The sequence below is a fragment of the Phytophthora cinnamomi genome (assembly GCF_018691715.1).
Source record: "Phytophthora cinnamomi strain GKB4 chromosome Unknown Contig3, whole genome shotgun sequence".
Taxonomy (NCBI): domain Eukaryota; phylum Oomycota; class Peronosporomycetes; order Peronosporales; family Peronosporaceae; genus Phytophthora; species Phytophthora cinnamomi.
The window spans coordinates 67544-85121 of record NW_027150936.1 but is presented as its reverse complement, the minus strand read 5'-3'; the positions used below and the strand labels follow the sequence as shown (position 1 = coordinate 85121).

The 17578-nt window shown below is 58.1% G+C and overlaps 5 protein-coding genes across 6 annotated transcripts; 3 read left to right on the top strand and 2 right to left on the bottom strand.

Moving 5' to 3' along the window:
- Positions 1–1678: 1678 nt before the first annotated feature.
- Positions 1679–2312, bottom strand: IUM83_09068 (thiamine pyrophosphokinase; the record flags this gene model as incomplete). Its single annotated transcript, XM_067933485.1, has 2 exons — positions 1679–1697; positions 1792–2312. 2 exons carry the CDS (start codon positions 2310–2312, stop codon positions 1679–1681), a joined length of 540 nt encoding a protein of 179 aa, XP_067799827.1.
- Positions 2313–2516: 204 nt separating this feature from the next.
- Positions 2517–3191, top strand: IUM83_09067 (Glutathione S-transferase T1; the record flags this gene model as incomplete). Its single annotated transcript, XM_067933484.1, has 1 exon — positions 2517–3191. One exon carries the CDS (start codon positions 2517–2519, stop codon positions 3189–3191), a length of 675 nt encoding a protein of 224 aa, XP_067799820.1.
- A 933-nt stretch (positions 3192–4124) lies between these two features.
- IUM83_09066 (Autophagy-related protein 2) lies at positions 4125–11921 on the top strand (the record flags this gene model as incomplete). 2 transcript variants are annotated; one of them, XM_067933483.1, is made up of 2 exons in its annotated part: positions 4125–5580; positions 7249–11921. In XM_067933483.1, 2 exons carry the CDS (start codon positions 4125–4127, stop codon positions 11919–11921), a joined length of 6129 nt encoding a protein of 2042 aa, XP_067799821.1. The 2 variants fall into 2 exon arrangements, with proteins under 2 accessions (XP_067799821.1, XP_067799822.1); XM_067933482.1 differs by lacking the exon at positions 4125–5580 and having other exon boundaries at positions 10455–11921.
- Positions 11922–13045: 1124 nt separating this feature from the next.
- Positions 13046–14569, top strand: IUM83_09065 (putative carbohydrate-binding protein; the record flags this gene model as incomplete). Its single annotated transcript, XM_067933481.1, has 1 exon — positions 13046–14569. One exon carries the CDS (start codon positions 13046–13048, stop codon positions 14567–14569), a length of 1524 nt encoding a protein of 507 aa, XP_067799938.1.
- A 397-nt stretch (positions 14570–14966) lies between these two features.
- IUM83_09064 (putative NADH ubiquinone oxidoreductase subunit) lies at positions 14967–15665 on the bottom strand (the record flags this gene model as incomplete). The annotated part of the gene is made up of 1 exon (XM_067933480.1): positions 14967–15665. The coding sequence occupies one exon, from the start codon at positions 15663–15665 to the stop codon at positions 14967–14969; it is 699 nt and encodes a 232-aa protein (XP_067799800.1).
- Positions 15666–17578: the final 1913 nt, after the last annotated feature.

Genomic DNA, 17578 nt, shown 5'->3' with positions numbered 1-17578 from the left:
TTAAAGCCCAAACTCTCGAAGTACCCAATGTCTCCTGGCGAGGGCCGTGGTAAATTACGTGGCCTTCGTTCAGAATTACCACATCGTCAAACAGCGCGAACACCTCAGGCGAAGGCTGAAGAAGAGAAATCACCACTGTCTTGGTGAAGTCCTTGGCGATTCTTCGTTGCGTCGAGATGATGTCGAAGGTGGCGGCGCTGTCAAGGCCTATACTGATCTCGTCCATCATCATGACGTACTTGTTACCAAACGCCATCTCGCCTGTGGTAACGCGCTTGCGCTCACCGCCGGACACTCCACGAGTCATTGCGTCGCCCACAATGGTGTTCTGGCAGATGTCGAGGCCAAGTTGCTGAATCACATTGTCCGCGTGGAGCTTAACCGTGCTCTTAAACGTGTCGATCCCGCCAGCAACGTGGTGTACGTCTCGATCCGATACACTATCACCAGAGCAGACGTGCGCAAACTCGAGCGTCTCCTTAACCGTGAGAGAAGGGTAGTGTCTGTCACGCTACGCTACGTACGGCACGAACTGCGGCAATCGCCCACGCATCTCGCTAGCTGACGTGTCATTGTACGTCACCTCGCCCTCCACAGTCACGTTCTTCTCGACCGGGAATCTGCCGCTGAGCACCTTCAGGAAAGACGACTTGCCCGATCCAGGCTGGCCCAGCACCAATGTGATAGTGCCCGGCTTGAAGACGCCACTGACGTTCTTGAGAATGCACTTTTTGATCGTGTGCTTCGTGGCGCCAAGCCCTCGGATCGCTTTAGCGACTTCGTTGGGGAGCGTTGGCAATTCCGTATTGGTATCCTCTCGTTTTTGACCACGATGTCCACCGATATGGACACCTCTTTGAAGCGGACCTCCATCTGCGGAAGTGGTCTGGTCAGCGAGTTTATTGGGCAAGAAGCTGCTGGGTCGTGGAGAGCTTGCAGCCTCCGGACGAGTCGAGTCAACGAAGACTTGGTGTCGCTGGAAGCGGCCAATTGGAGAGTGAGATGCTAGGCCCTGCATCCGAGAGGATGCAGGTGACGCGGGGAGTCTGGAAAGTCACCTCAGCTCGAGCGACTCGAGCGAGGCGGCGTCCACGGATACCACCAGCTCCTCGTAACGAACCAATGGCTGGGCAAGCACAACCACAAAACGATCGGTCATGCGCACGTACACTCACACCATATCTTTACCATCCGAACGGAAGTCACGGTGGGATGCAGCAGTCTTGCTAGGCTGCCAAGGCAAGTAAGAGCAGTTGTGCCATCCTCCACCTCTTTGTCCCGAGTTCCAGCGGAATGCTCACGCTCGCAGCGGGGTTTCACGCATTCGCATGGAGCACTTTAATGTGAACGAGTGGCAGGTGTAAGCTTGATATCCACGCGCATTATTGTTTTAGTGAGCAATACTTTGGTGTACTTTATATTCGAGCAAAATCCGAATGTGCGCGCCGCCAGGATCTGCCAGGTCGAGCTGCATCGCCCTGGAACATCTATCGTAGTTACTGCTTCAGCTCCGTGGTCCAAACGAGCGGGTGCGACGCAATGACCTCCACCTGCTCGCATGCGTCGTCCACATGGTTCGAGCTGCTAATGAGCCCGCCGAAGCCCGTCTCCATGCCGGGGCTCAGGTTCCACTTGAGCCCCGTCGTCGTCGTCTCCTTGCACGTCCCCGCCACAGGAATCAACCCGCACGTCCGCGTCTCGAAGTGGAAGTTGGGCGTGATGACATGCCGCACATTCGGCGCCAGCAGCCTGGCCGTGGTCTCGCTGGAGAGCAGCACCATCTGCTGGAACTTGTCCTGCCACCGGAAGAGCGCGTTGACGTTCTGCATCTCCTGGTCGAAGCGGCCGCCCATGGCGCCGAAGATCATGACGGAGAAGCGGTCGCTGGCGCCTTCAGCCTCGCAGCGCTCCTCCTGCAGTTGATGGATCAGTTGCAGGCACTTGTCGAGGTCGTTGCTGTTCTGGTCCGGGTCCTGGATCACCTGCGTGCCTCGCGCGCTGAAGAAGTCGCGCACGTCGGCGCGCAGCGAGTCCAGGTCGCCCTTGATGTAGTGCGGCGCCACCCGGTTCTGGGCCTCGAGTGCCACGCCGCGGTCGTACAGGCGGTTGGCACCGCCGTCCGCGCACACCGTGAGCTGCGCGTGGCTCCACAGGTTCCAGAAGAGCTCCGAGCTGTGCAGCCCCACGCCGTCCGCAGCGACGCGCCACGAGTCGTGCGCCGCGTTCAGCAGCAGCACCGCCAGGCGCGGCACCGCCGTGGGCTGCGACCAGAACGCGTTCGAGTGCAGCTGCGTGGCGGAGGATTGGGTCATGGGCGAGAAGCTGAGGCAGCGGCGGCGCACGTGCAGATGCAGATGCAGGCAGAGCTTGGACAGCTCCTGGGGTCGCGCCAGGATCATTGAGACCGGTGATGGATGGTCGTACTTAGACGGAAAATGTAGCCATCTCGGCTTCAACGTGCGACGATATCTCGGTCTTGGGATCATTGTTCCCCCGGTGGTTTTCTATCTGCAGCGATGACGATCAAGCTATACGCGAACCTGATCAGCCAGCCGAGCCGCGCGGCCGAGTGGGTGATGCGGCTGAAGCACCTGGAGCACGAATTGGTGCTCACGGACTTCGGCAGCCCCACGTTCTCGGCGCCCGAGTTCCTGGCGCTCAACCCGAACGGGCTCATCCCCGTGCTGCAGGACGGGGACTTCTCGCTCTTCGAGGGCAACGCCATCATGCCCTATCTGGCCGAGAAGTTCGGCTGGACCGACCTGTACCCGGCCGACGTGCGCGCGCACGCCAAGGTGAACCAGTACCTGCACTGGCACCACACGAACGCGCGCCTCGTCACGTCCAAGGTGCTGGTGCCGCTCATGCACACCAAGCAGAACGTGGCCACGCCCGAGGAGGCCGTGCTGGTCAAGGACACCCCGGCGTTGCTCGCCAAGATCGTGGGGCTCATGGAGAAGTTCCTGGTCAAGGACTTCGTGGCCGAGTCGGACCACCCGACGCTGGCAGACTTCGCGGCCTACTGCGAGTTCGTGCAGGTCGAGCTCATGGGCATTTTCGACTTCTCCGGGTACCCCAAGTTCTCGGCCTGGATGCAGCGCATGAAGCAGCTGCCGTTCCACGACGGGATCCACGCCACGCTGGACACGTTCCTGGCCAGCTCGGGGCTGAAGACGAAGGCGAGCGCGTAAAATCGGAGAAGAAGAGCATGGAGGAAGGACTAAACTGTGAGGTTGCTTCGAGTTGAGCTACGTAGGACACGTTTAACGTAAGAAGAATGATGATCATGTCGCCGCTTCAAAGAACTGTTAGTGTTGGTACCACTGCGCTGTAGCTGCGAAGAACACGCTCGCACAACCTGGCCCACGTTGACCAAGCGCTTTACCGCGCAGAATTCCTTCAGCTTCCTGTTGTCCAAATGCTGGCTGCCAGCTCTACTACAAGCGATTGCGCCAGCGGGCAGCAGAGTCGCCCGTGGCTCTATGTCAGCGCTCTATGCTGATTCCGAGCTCGATCGACGTGATTCACGAGAACAAAGGCCATTAGCCCGAACTCGTACTAGCAGCGACCTTCACTCCAAGTTGAAGTCGATCTGATAATATTTTTTACCTTCTCCCCTAACACTAGCCCAGCTCAAGCTCAAGCTCAAGCTCAACACCACTCCACGCACATACAGGTACAGGCAACTTCAACGTCGCCCTACACTCACACTGCGACTAAGGCCAAGGTTCAGTTTTCCGTCCAGCCGATCCCGCTCCGCCATTGGCCGAAACGCGCGTTAAATCCTCCCATTGGCCGAAACCCCGCCTCTGCATTTTCGGGCATTTCTTCTTCAAAGAGAACAACCCGAAACGGGCAGGCGGCAGACGGCAAGTCGCTCGCGCAGCTCCAGCTCCAGCGCCAGCGCTCGCTCCTCGCCCGCCCACTGAGCCAGCGGCAGGTGCGTCTCTCTCCTCTCTCTCTCTCTCTGCTCGCCCGGTCCGCTTCTCCTGCGTCTAATTCCGCCGTGGTTTTAGCGCTATTCGCGGGCCTAATCCGGAGCTCAAGGCTTGATATTGCGTCCCAGAAGGAGCAGAAGGAGGAGCAGAAGGAGGAGGAGAAGCAGGAGAAGCAGGAGGAGAGCCATGCAGTTCCTCAAGCAGCTGACGGACCCGGCGCTCAAGCGGCTGTACAAGTTCGTGCTCAAGCGCATGATCGGGCGCTTCCTGGCGGCGGACGAGCTGGACCTGGACCAGCTGGACGTGCACCTGCGCTCGGGCCGCCTGGAGCTGTGCGACCTGCTGCTGAGCGCCGACGTGCTGAACGCCGAGCTGTGCGAGGCGCAGGGGCTGCCCTTCCGCGTGAAGAAGGGCTACCTGGGCTCCGTGCGCGTGGCCATCTCGTACGCCAGCATCATGAGCGAGAGCTGCCTCGTGGAGATCGACGACATCGAGATCGTCCTCGTGCCGCTGGGCAGGGACGAGGCCCCGGCCAGGCCCGCCAGCTACGCAGCCGATGGTGAGGAGAAGGCACAAGAGGCAGGGGAAGAGCAGGAGCAGGGGGAGAAGAAGAACAGGGCCGGCCAGAAGAAACCCGCGGCGCCCGAGCCCGTGGACGAGATCTCGCAGGAAGGACTCGACTTCGTGGCCAGCTGGATCGAGCAGGTCACGTCCAAGATCAAGATCACGCTGTCCAACATCTGCCTGCGCCTCGAGACCGGCGAGCAGCACAACGGGCGGGACGTGGCGCTGCTGTGCAAGCTGCAGTGGGCGCAGTTCACGGACGAGTCGGCGTCCGAGGTGCAGAGCGTCTACGGGCGGAGCAGTCTGGACCACCCGGCGGGCATGTACGGCTCGCAGACGATGGGAGGTGGCATGCAGTCCATGGCGGCGAGCACGCTGTTCGGCATCTCGCAGAAGGGGATTAAGTTCAGGGGCATCAGTATGGACTTGCACTTGAGCAGCGAGGAGGAAGACGAAGAGGACCGGTGGACGGAGCGGCGGCGCACGGAATACAGCGACATGGTGCTGCATCCGTTCCTGGCTAGCGACCCGAGCAAGCAGTGCTACATCCAGGTGAAAGTATCCCATTACGAGGCATTAGAGGCGCCCGCGATGGATGCAGATGTGTTTTTCCACTCGATTCGGGTCGTGCTGCAGCCGCAGTATTTCCCGGAGCTGGGGACGCTCGTTGACGCGTTCTCGACAGACCCTGCCAAGCTGAACGCTCATCATTTCGAGGATCATTACACCTCGGCGGCGATGTTTAAGTCTATTTGCGACGACCGGCCTACTTGGATGACTGGGAGCGATGATGGCGAGGCTGATGGAGACGGGGGAGCACTGAATTTGTCATTTAAAGAATTTCAACGCATTGAGCAACTGCTACTGCAGTATCGGCAGACGCAAGACGAACTGCAAAATGCACAGCGACAGAAGAATTCAATTGAAGGGGATATACCACCCGCTAATAGCCCATTTATCAAGGGTCGGAAATTATCCGCTGCGGAGAGTGTCGAAAGCATTGGATTGTCGGATTTGGAAGATGAGGATGACGGATTTTTCGATTGTGACACGGGACTCGCCAGCTCGATCGCGCCAGGTGTGTCGCTTGATAGCTCAAGTATGATGGGTCAATCGATGTATGCGTCGGCACGGTTTGATTTTGACGATCATGAGTCTGAGAATAAGCGCGATGACCGGAGTCAGTTGTCCTGGTCAACAACAGCAGCCCAAAACCGAGCGGCACGACGCGTGCAGTCCCGGGTGAAAGTTCATTTGCTAGAGTGCGAATGCGTTTTACTTTACGATGATCTTCCTGATGATGATGAAGATGATGAGGAAGGGGACGAGGACTCGTTATTGAGTGAACAAGAAGATGAAGCATCTATGACAGACAGCCGTTTCCTTCGCGCCCCCGTTAGGCCGACAAAACCTTTGCCGTCGGTTGACGGTCTCGAGCGCTTGGAAATTTCGTTGAAGGACATCATATTTTCGAGTCTGGCGTATTCGCAGTACTCGCTCCTTGCTTTCACAATTGGGAAGTTCACGATTACAGAGAAAACGTTGCCTCGCATGTCATTAGACGCTGAAGAAGACGAAGCGGCAATGCTTTCCACGTGCGTGTTGAAGTGTGCCGACGCCTCCCCAGTCTCTGGCCGTAGAGTAAGTCTGTCAGCAAACCTGTCGGCTCAGTTGCGTATCGATTTCGAGCCTCAATCAGAGGACGGAACTCCTGCAGGAATTTCGTCTCTCGGGGTGCGCGTAAATGTTCAACCCGTTCTGGTAGAATGGGATATGTACCTGTTGGATAGAGCCCATCGTCTTTTAGCTCTTCTGGAAGAAGATCCGTCGACATCAAAAAGAAAAGCGGCATCGATGCCAGCTAGAAGTACTGATGTCAAGGAGTTTGCGAAAACATTTGAGATGGCAACGGAGTGCGTGCAAGTGACATTGAGGTTCCCTATGGTTAATAGCGATATGATACGCTTTGGCCCATCGTCGAAGCGGGGCTTGTGTGAAGATAGACTCTTGATGACTTTAGAGGGTGTGAAAGTGGTGTCGTATTCCCCGCGCCCGGATGGCGACGGCGACGAGGCTGCTGAAGCAGGTGCACCAATGCCGCCACAATACAGGAAAGGGGCCTCGTTACCGTGGCTGGCAGAATTTGACGCTTCGTTCGGCACTGTGGAAGTGTCACTATTGACTCCAGAAAATGGCAATCAGCGGTGCTCGCGCTTGGAAAAGGCTGTTCTTATTACTGCTTGCAGTGATGAGCGTTCTGCAGAGGTGTGCACACTCCGCTTGCGCCTTCAAACTCCGTCACGGGAAGAAATGAAAGATGCTGTTGCGAGCAAGCAGAATCTTTCTCAAGATGCAAGTCAAAGTCCTGATGGTGCATCGGTTGGAAGCTCACCTGACGATGTTAGTGGTGAAGACAATGACGGTGGCAGGGTTGGATTGAATGGTTGGAACCTGGATGCGTTGGGTCGCACCGAGTCGTACGAGAGCGCAGCATCAGCGGCTTCACTCTATTCTGTTGAGGTTGGTCTTCCCCGTGCCAACGCAGTTTTATTTAAGTCATCTTTAGACCGATTGATGGTGCTCTTTGACGCACTTTTGATGATCAATCCTATCGACGTCGACAGCTACAATCAGATGATCGCTGCAGCTGCGCTCCGAAAGCGATTGATGCCCAGCTACATGAGCTTGAACCTCACTTTGGGTGAAGGCACTGTCCGTATTTGTGACTATGTTTCGTTGCCTTTAGTGCCGTCCCCTCAGACGACTACGGCTGGCATGTATGGGATCGAAGAAAAAACACCAGAGCAGCCTGAGTCTGAAAATGTTCTGTTCACGTATCATTTTGCGTTTCAGACCCTGAAGGTATTTCAAGTCTCTCAGTGGATGGGGCAGTTGGTGTCACGCGTTCATGTGCTAGCCCAAAATATGACGTTATTGGAAGAAGATGGTCGCGCTAACGCAGTAGTGCCCATCATCTACAGGACACCTTTTGGCGTGTCGAATGCTCCGATCTTTTTCATGGGTGTTGACATCGCTGACCAGACGAATGAGATGCGCGAAATGAAGGTAGAGCTCCACCTCTCCCACCTCAGTCTGCGGTATGACGTTCGATCGAAATGGCTATTTCAAATGCTGGATATGGTGCTGATGGAATATCCCATCCCGATTATCCCGCTCGACTCGGCGAGTATGTCAGACGAGGAGGGTACAGAGCTCTTCAAGACTATTAAAGCTGGAGGCAACTACGATGCTGTACCGCTGGCGACAGCTCCAAAGACTGTGTTCACGAAACTCTTTGTCAATTTCTACGATGTGATCGTGGATTACTCGCCGCTGACGCTGACATCACGTGTAATTCTAGTACTAGGCAAGGTCAGTGTGTCCTCGAATGTGGTAACGGGGGCCGTAATGCAGGGCTACAAGATTTCGATGGGTGACTTGGAGCTCTTTTTGACGCAGTCAAGGGCTGGTTACGAAGAAATCGATGAGGTTCTGCTAGGCAACGATCTCTTTCTTCGTGGCAGCACCAAAAAATCTAAAAAGAAGATGCTTCAATTTGCGGATACGTATGCAGGACGAGGTGGCGGTGGAAGTCTCGACGCCGAATATCCGTCGCTGCTTACGTTCTTGGAGAAGTTTGGCTTTCTGCAGATTGTCACTATGGATTTCGTGGATGTTTTCCTGCGCGTGTTAGTGCCACCGACAGCGCTCGAGGTCGCATCCTCATCGCGTGGTCAGCTTGAAGAAAAGGCATCGGCTTCATCAGCATCGCCAGAGTTGTCGGTGGAATTGAATTTGGGCACGGCCAACATTTATGCATGCTTTGATTCCTTCAACACACTGATTGAGCTACTATCGGTGTGGACAGACCAGCTTGCAATCGAACAGGAACCTCGTGACACCACTGCTTATGTAGGATTGGATGGAATGAATGATCCATCCAGTGTTTCTGTCGTCACGAACTTGAGCCCGGGCCCCGCCAGCAGTATGCGGTCGATTGGGATATCTGCTTCCGAATCGAGTGTGCAAGGAACAGGGGATTTCTCTAGTACGAGCAGCGTTCGAAGCGAACGGATTTCCATAGGCGACAGTGATACTGGTGGGGGGCCCGGTCGAGGTTTTATTAACATCCTTGAGCAGATCGATGAGGACGCCTTTGGTGGAGGGAAGAAGATTTTCCCCGGGAAAACTGTCGCTACCGATACCGAGGCCCGATTGCTGCGCACGCGGTTGGATTCGATTCAAAAGGAAAAAGACCGTATGGTTTACGGACTTGAACATGATGACCAACTTTCTGCGTCGGAGTTACGACGGCGATATCAGCAAGAGGAAAGACGGAAATCTTCTAAACCCGTTCGAATTAATGAACTGGTGATCGAGGACTATTACTCAGATACGCGTTCTTTTGATGGGGAGGCAGATGAATCTGCTGGAGCATTCCTAATGGAATCCGAGTCAGATCGCAATCACAATACGACGACTGCAGAGGACCCTTGGTTTTCATCAGGTGCACCGGAATCACCGAACGGGTCCCTTCGAATGGGATCTTCTCCCGAAAAAGCAGCTGTGCTTTACAACGAGCAAGTAGCACGATGGCTTGCTCCGGGTGGAACCAGGAGTGACGTTGGAGAAGGCGAAAGCGGTGCCCTAAGTGAAGCATCCGGCGAAGATTTCCCCTTATTCGAACCGATTGAAGAGAAGCCACCAGTTCCATCGCCTCCGCAAACCACGATTGAACCAACTCGTACTGCCCAGGTTAATGTAAGCTACAGCAACGACGACTTTGAGGACGAAGACGAAGATGATAACTTCGACGCGAATCATTTTCCTATGGGGGCGTTCCCGGCTGCGTCTAAGAACTGGTGGGGAATGCAAAACCAACCTGGTGAAGTGGAACTGAGCGACCTACAAACAGAAGAAACTGCGTCATCATTTTCGCACCGAATGGACCTTTTGGAGGACCGGAGCGTGGCCCACCTGACTTCGAGTGAAGCAGGCGCGGAAACAACAGGCGATGCGCATGATGACGATGTGTTTCCAAATGCGATGTCCATGTCAATTATCGATGCTGGCGAGGATGAAGGCAAGGAAGTCGAGTTGGACTTTACTCTTGATACCGATCTGCAGTCGCGCTTTAACCAGTTGCTGGACATGGAATCAAACAGCGGTCACGATGTCGATGACATGGATGATGACGACGATGGTGATGATGACAGCGATTCCGAGCAGAGGCGACCAGTGTATCGGCAACTGCAAGGAGAGATACTTCGTCAGAATCCTTCCGTATCGTCGTCCCCGCGAGCTATCCCAACTCGACAAGCGTCATTTTCCTCGACTAGCGGTCACCCGAGTGTTCCCTCGTCATCATTTGGGGTGGCGACGGTCTCTCCACCCGACCAGCCAACGGCACGGTGGTTTTATGATGACCAGCGGTCCGATGACGGTGGCCCGCCGATGACTGGCCCACCGTCGCGGATTTATCCTCACCACGTAGAAATCCCAATCGGAGGTTCGGCAACATCACTTTCATTCGGTGAAAAGGAATGCGAAGATGCTATTCGATCTATCGCGAGGGAAAACGCGGTACGCAAAGTGGAGGCGACGGCACCGATTGTCGTGCAACACGTACTTCTGCGCAACTTTAACATTTGCATGCGATTCTTCGGTGGATGTGACTGGACGCGCGATGCCAGTGAAGCTGTAAGGCTGCACCCACCAAAGGATGATCAACATGGAGAGGGCGCGCAAGGAAAGCAGTCGGACAGTGCTACGGCCAAGAAGGAAAAATTGTTGGATGCCTTGCTGGACAATTATGTTCCTTCAGATGGAGGTGATCTCTTCGGAAACGATAATGGTTCATCTCTATTTACCAGTGCGAAAAGCGCACCCACTACATCCTTCATGAAGCGTGACCCAGCAACAAGAACCACACGGGCTGCGTCAAGTGATAGCATGCCTGCCACGCGAAAGCGTTCGCTGAAGAAAAGCGGACGGAAGACGGAGGAAATGCTCGAGTTGGTGGTCACTCGAATTCAGCTGCGTTTGGACATGTTCAATGAGGCCGAGGCGCAGCCTCTGGCGTCTCACACGGTGCTAGCTTTGGGCGATGTAGAGCTACTAGACTACATTTCGACATCGCAGATCCGCAAGATCGTGTGCTACTGGAAGTCTGAGGCGACCCACCCGCGCGAAAGTGGCAGCTCCATGGTCCGGCTGCAGTTAATAACCGTGCGACCCGGGCCGAATTTGTGCGAGGAGCACCGCCTTAAGGCTCGGTTGCTACCACTGCGCATCAATTTAGACCAGGAGGTCGTGAAGTTCTTACGGCAGTTCGTACCTACCGAGGAGGCACCGGCACCGAAGAAGCGTCCTGCACGACGGCAGATCGGCCCGATCCCGGACGACTCGGACGATGAAGTGGAGATAACGATGCATGAAGGCGGGATGGAGATGAAACCAATCGGGGAGAGCGCTCCCGTAGAGGCAGCCGCGAGCTTGAATGCGTGGTTCTTCCAGAGCATCGACATCAAGCCGTGCAAGATTAAGATCGACTACCGGCCTAACCACGTCGACTACGCGGCGCTGCGTGCTGGTGACTACCTAGAGGTGATTAATCTGTTCGTGCTGGAGGGGATGGAGTTAGTACTTCGGCGTGTGCAAATGAGCGGGTTGGACGGCTGGGCGGCCTTGGGTGAGAATGTACTCGTGTCGTGGGTGCAGGACATTTCGCGACACCAAATCCACAAGTGCGTGGCAAGTGTGTCAATGCCGCCGCTGCGCCCGTTCGTGAACATTGGCGCTGGCGCGGCCGATTTGATCCTGCTGCCGATGGAGCACTACGGTCGTGACCGGCGCCTTGTGCGTGGTATCAAGAAGGGTGCGTCCAGCTTCTTGAAGTCGGTGACGATCGAGACGCTGAACACAGCTTCCAAGGTGGCCCAGGGCACCCAGGCGCTCCTGGAGCACGCAGACGACGTGGTGTCCTCGTCGTCCGCGCTGCGCCGCAAGCAGCTCAAATACCGACAGGCTGGCAGCCGCATTGCGCGCAACTCGCGGCGGATGGGAGGCGGTGGTATCCGCAACGCGCAGGACGCGGGCGGAGGCATCGGCGGGCGCCAGTACCTGGCGCAGCAGCCGGCGAGCGCCGCGGAAGGTTTCGGTCAGGCGTACGACTCGCTGGCGCGTGAGCTGCACGTGGCCGCCAAGACCATCGTCGCGGTGCCGCTCGTCGAGTACAAGAAGACGGGCTCGCAGGGCTACGTGCGCTCGGTCATCCGCGCGGTGCCCGTGGCGGTGCTGCGCCCCATGATCGGCGCCTCCGAGGCCGTGGCAAAGGCGCTCATCGGCGTGCGCAACGCCGTGGACCCAGAGCTCAAGGAGGACATCGAGAACAAGTTCAAGGACTTCCGGGCGATCTGAGCGCCGGCGCCAGTGCCGAGTGAGAGGAAGGTGGCCATCCTTTTCAATTTATCGACCTTAAATATAATCGCCATTGTTTTCCAACGCTACGGATGGCATCAGTACATGTGAGAGACTGGCGCCTTGGAGCTCCTCACACGAACTATGGAGCTCGGCCACGTGTGGAGGTACATGTAACCCACGCCACCCGCACATGGGGCCATGGAGAACCCACATGCTCAAACAATCTTCTTGCTGGTCGATGTTGAAGTGGGTGGGCCGCTTTTGCACTGCGCAGGACTCTACCGAGCAGAATCTCAGCTCACGACGATCTCCGCGCATCCCAAGGCAAGAAACGCTGGCGCTGTCAATTACTGTACAGCGCCAGCGTTTCACAGTGTGAAGCTAAGAAGAGCGCCCATCTACTACGGCTGCACGTGCGCAAAGCTTTGTCCGGACGATTGACTTCCGGCCCATTTGCCTGGTGCCCGAGCTCGTCACGCCGCACCGCAATCGGCGCATGAGGTGACTGTTTCTGGGCTGGGCTCGTCAAGCGCGTCCACGAAGGGGCCATGGTCACGGGCACTGCGGGGCTGATCCCGGCGCTGATGTGTGGCCAGCCGCGGCGCTAATGCCATGTGTGTTCGCGGCGCTCCTTCCCACTCACTTCCGCCGACTGTCGTTCTCGCCAGCCGAAGCTCGTCGCGCGATCGCGCGGTGTCCGATCGGCCCGCGGTGCAAGTGTTTACTACGGCACTGCTGCGGCCGCGACGACAATGAAGCAGTGCTGAAGCTCTGGCCGGTTTGCCTGGTGGCTGCACTGTGCAGTGCACACGCACCATGTGCACCAGCGTCGCCAGCATCGTCGCCCGTGTGTTGACGTTAGTGCGCCTCATGTGCCGCATGTCCGAGGGAAAAGTCGGTCCAGCGCGGACCGACTTTAAAACGGCTGAAAGCACTTGGCCCCAGTATAGTATACTGTGCCCTCCCCACAACGAGCTCCGGTGCCGTAGAGGTCCGAGCTGACTCCTTTCATTCGAGTCATTGGCGATCAGGGCAGTCGCAGGCAGGAAGGCCATTCCGTCGCCCCTCCTGGACGTAGCAGCGTAGCGTTCTAGAGCCCAGGCAAGACCAAGCAGGCAGCCATGAGGACCGTCGCCACCGTGTCCACGGACGACCTGGTCAACAGCCTGCTCAACTCGGTCACCTCCACCACCAGCTCCCCCTCGACGTCCACGTCCACCTCGACGTCCACGACGTCCAACTCGTCGACGGACTCGGCGACGTCGGCGCCCTCCTCCGCCTCCGCCTCTTCGTCCACGTCGGCCCCCGCCTCGGCGTCGAACAACGCTGCCTCGTCCTCGAACAACGCGCACGCCTCGACCCCCTTCACGGAGGCTCCCACAGCCACCAAGACGCCCTCCACGGACGCCTCCGAGGCGCAGACCTCGGGCAGCTCCCACACAGGCAGTGAGGCCACCACCACCAGCAGCGACGGCGGCAGCAACGGCGCCGCGCTGTCCATCGGCATCGCCGTCGGCGTGCTGGCGCTCGTCGTCGCCACGTTGTTGTTCCTGCGCTCGAGGAAGAAGCGGTCGCAGAAGACGCAGGAGTCCGCGTGGTCCCCGCCCGCGGGCGCGACCTGCCTCGCCGTGCCCGCCGACAGGGGCTTCAAGCAGGAGCACGAGCTCGGCATGCCCGAGATGTCCATCGAGCTGGCGCCCGGCCAGCTGGGGCTCAGCAAGGGGCTCGACATGAGCTACGCGTCGTCGCGCTCCAGCGCCAACAGCAACCAGTACAACCCGAGCGTCGCCAGTTCTTCGGACGGCAGCGTCTTCAATACGCAGGGCGGCGTGAGCCCCACGTTCAGCAGCCGCAAGATGGCCAGCTACTCGTACCAGTACCGCGAGTCGGAGGAGGCAGCCGGCGCCAAGTCCAACAACAGCACCACCTTCCACCTCACGGGCCTGATCGGCAATGGAGCTACAGGCAGCGGACGTGGAGGGGCGACTCCCAAGCGCGCCCCCGGCGGCCGCAAACTCTCGGCTCCCGACGAGTACGCCGAGCTGGCCACGACCACCAACGCACAGCCCAAGGTCGACATGAGCGCGCACGATAAGGCGCCGCAGGTGATGCAGGCGGACTTCAGACAGAGCTCCAACATGGAGATTAGCATGGGCCCCAGCACAGCAGCAGACAACCAGAGCTTCCTGGCTCCGCTGCCGACGCGCGCGGCGCCCGGCTCCAAGACACAGGCCCGCGCGCCCAGTGAGGTGCGTGCGTCCGAAGTGAGCATGGGCCCGGACTCGCCCGTCGGCGGCAAGCGGACAGGCTCCGTGTACGACAGCATCCCGAACCTCACAGGAGAGAAGATGGCCGCGTCGTACCGCAGCTCGGAGGACCCGCGCGAGATGTCCACGGCGTCGTTCCTGTCCGAGTCGTCCATCTCGTCCACATCCACCAGGGACAGCGTGGCCACGTCCGCGCGCAGCTCGGCGTACGTGTCGTCCATGCCCCTGCTGCAGCAGCTCTCGAGCGCCGACGACAGCGACTACGGCGACGACATGTCGTCGGACCGCTCGTCCGACAGCGCCAATGCCCAGCGCCCCGGCTCGCTCATCGCACTCAACCTGGAGGCCAAGGACGGCTGCAGCGAGATTGCCATTTAGACGAGCGCGCGCGTGTATGTATTTAGCGCTGAGTGGGTGTGGTCAAGTGGAGGGCGGCCTCGGCTCCTGCTCGGGACTACTTAGTTAATGATTTTGGAGCAGTGAAAGCAGGCAGGGCAAGGCAGGGCAGGAGCTGAACAGGAGCTGGAGAAGACTTGCCTCGAGCGTAATTAATGAAGCGACAGCTTGCGTTATTTGACGTCTGTAAACCTACAACCAGCTCGCGAACGACTTCCGTCATGGCACCAAAGTGCACAACCGCACCTTTTTCTTCACTTTGTTTCATTCTTCCTTCGCTTACTTCAATGCATCAACCGTCGGTAGGGCAGGTACAGTATACAGGTAGAATGCAGGGTGGAACCCCTCCCTCCATTCTCCCCCAACTCGCCCCTCACTTTTAGTTGATGTCGGCGGGACGCAGCGACTCGGCGCGGCTCTCGTCCGAGTCGTCCGGGTTGTTGTAGTCGACGTCGGCGAAGTAGTGCGGGTTGCGCTTGCGCGAGCGGCGCAGGTGGCCCGGCTGCAGGTAGTACTGGTCGGGTTCGTCCACGCCGGTGGCGAGGCTGCCCACGTTGTAGCCGCGCGAGCGGTAGAGCGTCTTGTTGGGGTAGTACGGCACGTGCTCGCCGAGGTGGTTGGCGTAGGGCGCGTCCGAGTGGGCCACCGTCTCCTTCTTCTCCCAGTTGGCCGGGTCCTGGCCGCCCTCGCCGGGCAGCGAGTCCGTCAGGTGGTGCATCCACAGGTGCCACTGCGGCGGGAGCAGCGTGCCCTCCACCTCGTCCCACGAGTCCACCTTGAACTCGGTCCAGCGGTGCTGGCCGTAGACCTCCGTCGGGTCCTCGTAGTACTTGAAGCCGTTCTCGTCCTCGCCCACGAAGCGGCCGAACTTGACGTCGCCCGGGTTGTAGAGCTTCCAGAGCGTGCCCTGCCAGCCGTAGCGCTTCTTGGCCTCCATGTACTTCTCGAACACCGTGTAGAACGAGCGCGCCTGCATCTGCGCCGCCGAGTTGCGGGCCAGCGAGGCGGACGTGGAGCGCGCCGCCACGAGGCGCCCGCCCGCGAGCGCAGCCTGGCGACCAGTAGCACCAACCACCATGGTTCCCCTCGTAGACTTCTGAGACTTGGGGCCCCAAGCGCTCAGGGCCGCAAAATCTCCACGATCCCGGCTAAGTGCGAGACGAGACCACCAGAACGACGCGGATAAGTGCGAGTTCGGGTGGACCACCGGAAGTTGAAGTTGCCTTGACCCCACGGCCTTGGAGTCACTTCCGAAATAGCTGGAGAGCCGCAACGTGGATCGCGTTCGGGGGGAGCCCTTCTCATCGAGGAAGGGTGTCGAAGCTGTCTGCTTCGTTCGTTTAAACCTTATCAGGTCACCCACCCACCCCATTTGTACCAATCGTGTGCTCGTTCACTCCTTCACATGGCAAGAAAAGTCAGCGGATACGTGTTTCCGCCCCAGGACCCCAAGACGAGCATCAGAAATGAAATAGGTTTTCGCTTCGGTTGGCACGAGTACCGCGCCTATGATGACAGCCTGCACAGGTGCATGCGACCAGAGCACTTACTCACACGAGTTGGAACATTCCGAAAAGCACCAAGTACCTAGCAACTCACCCACCAAGCGAGCTCAACGGCCTGCGAGCCTCCAAGAGCACCCGAGCACCATGAAGCTCCTGCATCACCTCCTCGCCAGCGCAGTGTGCGTGGCAGTGCTCGTCACAACCACGACCACATCATCAGTGTCGGCCCAAGCAGTCGACGGAACGTACTCGGCTCCGACGCCTGCTAAGGACGTGTCGACACTGCTCCGCGGGACCGCCGATGATATTGAGGACGAAAGTGCGACTCCGTTGGCTCTTGAGACCGACGGCGATGACGATGACGACAACGACAGCAGTGAGGTGTCCATCGATGTCAAGGACGCCTTGGACACGAAGTTGAAGCAAGCAGCTGAGCCGGATGCGGCAGTCGACGCCCGCCGGCTGAGTGCAGCAGCAGCAGCAGCGGCGACCCCGAAGCCTACGACTGCAACGCCTACGGTAGCCCCCAAGACGACAAGCCCGTACGGCACGCCGGCGCCGTCCAAGGCCGCGAATACAATGGCGGCTTCGACGAACTCGACGGCACCTCCCAGGCCTGCGAATGCAACAGCAGTGCCGACGAACTCGACCGCGCCGCCCAAGACCGCAAATGCGACCGCAGTGCCGACGAACTCGACGACATCTCCGAAGCCCGCGAATGCAACTGCACTACCAACGAATTCGACGGCACCGCCTAAACCCACGAACGAGACAGCGCTGCCCTCAACGTCCAAGCCCACGAACGCCACGCCAATCCCGGCGAATTCGACTGCACCTGCCAAGCCCGCCAACGCGACGGTGACTCCGAAGCCGTCGCCCACGCCGACAGCAACCTCGAAGGCGACACCTACGGCGACACCTACGGCGACTCCGAAGGCGAAGTAGAGACTGGTTGGCGGCTGGAGTGGGCGACCAAGCTGTTCTGAATCACGTCCCGTGTGAGAAAAAGTCAGCATCAGCAGCCCCGTTGTGACTCGATGTCGTGCCGTGCAGTGCAGTGTGTTGTCTCGATGTACGAGACAGTGTATCTAAAGTAAGTAACTATTGGAATGAAGATGTGAAAGTGAGTCTACTGCACCATGGTCGAAGAAGTTCCTTGTTTGCATTTCCTGCGCCGCGAACACGATGATATGATACGACCCCATGAAGAAGCGAGTCGAAAGGGGAAACGAATGAGCACACGATTGTCCCTATCTGGCGCGATCGAGTTTATGAACGACTTGTATGGCAATGTAAACTGTGCTCTGCATGCTCGTGCTAGTGCTCCACCATGCCAGCAGAGTTGCAGTGGCGAAATTATCCGCGGCAAATTTATCCACTAGTACTCGGTGTGAAATCCAATACATGCACGATGCAGTCTCGATCCAGCTTGCAGCTATCTTCTGCATATTCAGTCTACTTCTCATTGTTTTGTATCTGAGCCACC